This window comes from Drosophila subpulchrella, chromosome 2L (assembly GCF_014743375.2).
Source record: "Drosophila subpulchrella strain 33 F10 #4 breed RU33 chromosome 2L, RU_Dsub_v1.1 Primary Assembly, whole genome shotgun sequence".
In the NCBI taxonomy this organism is placed as follows: domain Eukaryota; kingdom Metazoa; phylum Arthropoda; class Insecta; order Diptera; family Drosophilidae; genus Drosophila; species Drosophila subpulchrella.
The window spans coordinates 3,702,128-3,706,641 of record NC_050610.1 but is presented as its reverse complement, the minus strand read 5'-3'; the positions used below and the strand labels follow the sequence as shown (position 1 = coordinate 3,706,641).

General features: G+C 42.7%; 1 protein-coding gene across 1 annotated transcript; it reads left to right on the top strand.

Moving 5' to 3' along the window:
• Positions 1–2,800: 2,800 nt before the first annotated feature.
• Positions 2,801–3,556, top strand: LOC119548028. Its single transcript, XM_037855103.1, has 2 exons — positions 2,801–2,970; positions 3,022–3,556. The coding sequence occupies exons 1-2, from the start codon at positions 2,829–2,831 to the stop codon at positions 3,504–3,506; spliced, it is 627 nt and encodes a 208-aa protein (XP_037711031.1). The 5' UTR covers positions 2,801–2,828; the 3' UTR covers positions 3,507–3,556.
• The last annotated feature ends 958 nt before the right edge of the window (positions 3,557–4,514 follow it).

Here is a 4,514-nt window from a genome sequence, read left to right as displayed (position 1 = left end):
TGTGTTTTAAATAAAATAAAATTCCAGGGCATTTCTATAAGCACACATCAGTAAAATCAATTTGAACTTACACTGAAAGAACATTTCAAATATATGGGTGGCTGACTTTAGCGTTATGGCCGTTTGTGGGCGTTAAAGTTCAAACATTCACTGATTCGCAGATTCTGTCCGCTAAATCAAAACTTTTTAATTTTCAAAAATATATCTACTTTAAAGAGTCGTACAACCTTTCTTCTGCCTGTTACATACTTTCTGACTGGTCGTATATACTCTTTTACTCTACGAGTAACGGGTATAAAAATGAATTTGCTTAAAGGGAAAAAGCTTTATTATGCCAAAGCTCTGGGGATTCCCTACTAGGGATTTACAGCTGATCCGATTTGCGAGTTGTTAATTGCGAAAACAGCATTTAAGCGTCATCAACCCCGATTGAACTCAGGAAACGGCTCAGAGCCAGCCTACTAATGACGGGGCTCCTAGTGTTGCCTCTCACCTTGGAGGATGTTCATGCCAAGTGGAGGTTTAAGTTTAACATTTTTGGGGGCGGAAAGACCTCTTCGGTCCCTCGCTTGTCAACTTCCCATGTGACGCCGGTTACACTGCCGCCCTCGATACCAAATTTCCACTTGAATACTGTAGGGCTGAGCTACCGAGGTAGACCTCATTCGCAGCCGTCAGCCCCTGACTTGCCGATTGGAAGGAACATCCCTATGAAGACCCGAGTTCCTTTGGGCGGTACTCACACCAACATTTACGAACGTCCGCCGGCCTTTAATCCGTTCTTTAAATCTGGAGCCACACAAAGCCTTTCTGGAGAAGGGGAAGGTTTCACTTCAAGTCGTTTGGACTACGGACTCCGATCGCATTCGCATTCTTTAGTCTCCGCCTGGCCTATTGGCTGGAAGATCCCTAAAATGCCCCTAGCAACTCTGCCGGCGCATATCTCCCCGATTTCTTCTTTTGGCGGAACTCGAACCAACACTTACGACCGTCCGCCGGCCTACAATCCGTTCTTCAAATGTGGAGCCACGCAAAGCCTATCTGGAGAAGGGGATAGTTTCAGCTCAATCGGATTCCATTCCCAGCTTTTAGACCCCATATACGAGCGCCTGCTGACCTATAATTCGGCTTCCAAGTCTGTAGCCACACAAGCGCAAAGAAATATGAATCTGCAAAGGAAATCCCATCCTGGGGAAGGCGGCACTTCCAGTTCAAGTGATTTCGACATCGGGGAACTTTTTACCGACATTAAAACCACGGGCCGTGATAACTCCACAGATACGAACGAAACTCTGCCCTCCGAAACTGTTCACTATCCAGAGGCGACTAAGAGATCTGGCTTGGGATTGGGTGAGTTTCAAAGGGCCATTTGTTGCCAGAGCCTCCTTACTAACTTGCATTCTTTTTAACAGGCACTGGTCCCTTTCCAGGAGCATTGAGCCACTCACCTACTCCCACCCATAACCGAGAAGTAGAGCTTGCCGAAGGTAAGGGCACAGAAGACAATAATGTCAGCATACCCACAACCAGTGACTTGGGATTGGACGAAACGGTGACAACTACCGAAGAAACCCAAGAAGCGTCTACTTTTTGGCTGCCAGTTGCAAGTTCAGCCCCTGCTCGTATAACCCGTGACATTTTTAGAAAACCTCTACCTCACCCAAATGATCCCTCCAGGATAGAAGAGTTTAAATATTTCGCCTGCTTTGGTCCAGACTCCAATCCTGCAGAACAGATCTTCGGGAAAGTAAGCATCATCTCAGTGATCATTACTCTACTTGTGTCCTTCTGAAAAGAGATCTCCCCATCAGTTAGACAGGTGTGGAGTAAAACTGAAAATAGGAAAAAATAATCTTAAATTAAGGACGGAAAACTGGACAAAGGGACAGATTTCTGGAAAATTGAAAATGGAAATAAAGTTTTTCTGGCTACATACATCTTAAAAAAAGCAAGATACAACATAACCCTTATATGTGAAGCAGAAAACATTTTGGGTATTCCGCAATCGGTTAAAATGCTGAATTTTGGTCAGCTGTTTATTAGCTGCTCCAGACAAACTCTATTTTCAGAAACTTAATCAATTCAACAGCCTTGGGGTTGTCACCATGTTTTATCAGAAAGCTACGGCAACTCTTTAACATTTTAGTACCACCAGTAAGCATTATTTACTTTAAATTCAATTTAAGACGTGTACTTTATTTCTTCTTGCTTTGTTAAAAAATTTAAACATTAATATTTTATATTTATATACATATATAATAAAATATTACTACTATTATGTTTTTACTTCCAAAAACTTTAACAACTGGTCACAGCTTTTTGAAAATTCAACAGAAACCATTAAGGGTCGATCCCGAAGCTGCTGTTATTTTCTCTTGAACTTTCAACATTCTTTGAGAGAATAAATATTATAACAAATAAATATTGGCCAATAGGGAACCGAGATTCTATAAGGGGGGCATTATGAAGTTGGCATCTCGTTGGGAACGCGTCATCGAACAAAACGGCGCATATTGACTTGAATCGCATTATTGTATCCAATTTTATGAACAAATTGAAAATTCAATAAAAGCCGCAGGACTTTTTTGACTACCTAATATATAAACAACTTCAAATCACTTACTTTTTGATTTTGTTTTGATTAACTCTACTGCACTGTTTTAACATTTCCACTAAATAAAATTTCTTTGGGATAGTTCCTGGAAAATACCATGGACGCAGAGTTCCCACCAACTAACCTGCAAACCTAAAAAGATTTTGGCTAATCAAGTTGGCCCTAGCAAACTGTCAAGTCATTTGGAAGACCTTGAAAAATAATTCCTTTAAGGATGGACAACAAATTGCAATACAAGCTGTGCGCACGCAACTTGGATCTCATTTCTGACCTGGAGTTCGTGGACAAACTGGTTAAGGACCTTGGATTGGAGGCGGAACCGCAGGCACGTGGCGTTATCCTCGACCTCGGTTACAGTGAGTTGAAAACCGAAATTAAAGGCAAAGATTTTGAGTGATTTGCTTCAGCTTTGGCAAGGGACAAACTGGTGGAGGCCAAACGCTTCGCCACGCTGGCGAACCGCTCCAACGTGAGTGCCGAGGATCTGGAGATGGCGCAGCTGGAGCGGACCGACGAGGTGAAGGGGGAATCCGGCCAGCAGGCGCCGAAGGTCCTGGCTCCCAGCCAGGCGTCTCCGCCCATGCCGAGTACGAGCCGGGGACTATCGCTACCCACCAGGCGCCACTGTCAGGAGGGCAAGGTGACCGATCTGAAGGACAAGGGCTTCAAACAGGCTCAACCGAAGCCGAAGACCGGAGTGCCATCCAATCCGTTGGCACATGGTGCTGCCCTTTCGGGTGCTAGCAGCTCTAGCTCTCGTTCGGTCTTACCAGTGGCACTTTTCCTTCCGGAGGACTCTGAAATACTTTCAACTAATCCAAGTTCTACTTCCGCTGCTGGTCTACCAGGAGCCGGTCCCCCGGTCTTCAAAAAGCCACGACTCCCGAAGTAGGGTTACCGAGAATGAGTGTATTATGAACAAAGCCCCATTCTACACGTAAAATATGATATTTTTTCAGTTAATAAATATGTCTAGCTATTTATTAAGAAATCAAAAGTCATTTCATGGCTGTCATAGGTAACAGGTATGTAGTATATATATGTACTTATATACCTGTAGGTATAACTAGTTCTTGAATCTATAGAAACGTAAGTTTATATGAACTTCTCTCCTAGAGTAATGGAAGGAGCTTTTCCCACCCAACAAAGTATAAACATTCTTGATCATAATCCTTAGTCGAGTCAATCTAGCCATGTCCGTCTGTCTGTCCGTGCAAACGCTGGGATCTCGGAAACTATAAGAGCTAGAGAGCTACGATCTAAGATTAAGGCTCCTAATTTCTGATTTAGCACAAGCCCCACAACGCTTAAGTCGGTCTATCTCTTTTGTAAAAGAATAGATTAGGTTCAGTTTTGATTGTCAATATTCACCTATCTACCTGTTCAAAAATACTTAAAACTGTTCATTAAAATTTGACATAAAGATTCTACTACGTTGCTTGCTTCATCCAAGGACCACGCCCACTCGAACGCACTCATAGGTTTTTGGCACCCAGTTTTTTAATGATTTCTTCAGTGTACATTTAATTGTGCCAAGATTAATAACAATCGAATGACACAAAACAAGTTTGCCCGCCCACTTAAACGCCCAAAACTGTGGCGCCCATAGTTTTCATGCTAAAAAAATTTTTAACTAAAATGTATTTGTCTCGTCAATACCTATCGATTGATCCAAAAAAAAGTTTGCTACGTTCACTCTAAAGCCCATGTCGCTTAAATTTTTATTGACGCCCACAGGTAGCGCATGACAATCTCGCTTTGCTGCTTGCATATCTCCATTTCACTTGGTCCCTTTGGCTGAGTAACGGGTATCTGATAGTCGAGGCACTCGACTATAGCGTTCTTCCTTGTTGAATCTAAGAGGTTGAATCATATAGGTTGTAATAGTCCCTGTAAAGAA

Coding starts and splice junctions, on each gene's coding strand:
- LOC119548028 (XM_037855103.1), top strand. CDS start 2,829: ATGGACAACAAATTGCAATACAAGCTGTGCGCACGCAACTTGGATCTC. Junction 2,971..3,021: donor TATCCTCGACCTCGGTTACA/GTGAGTTGAAAA, acceptor GATTTGCTTCAG/CTTTGGCAAGGGACAAACTG.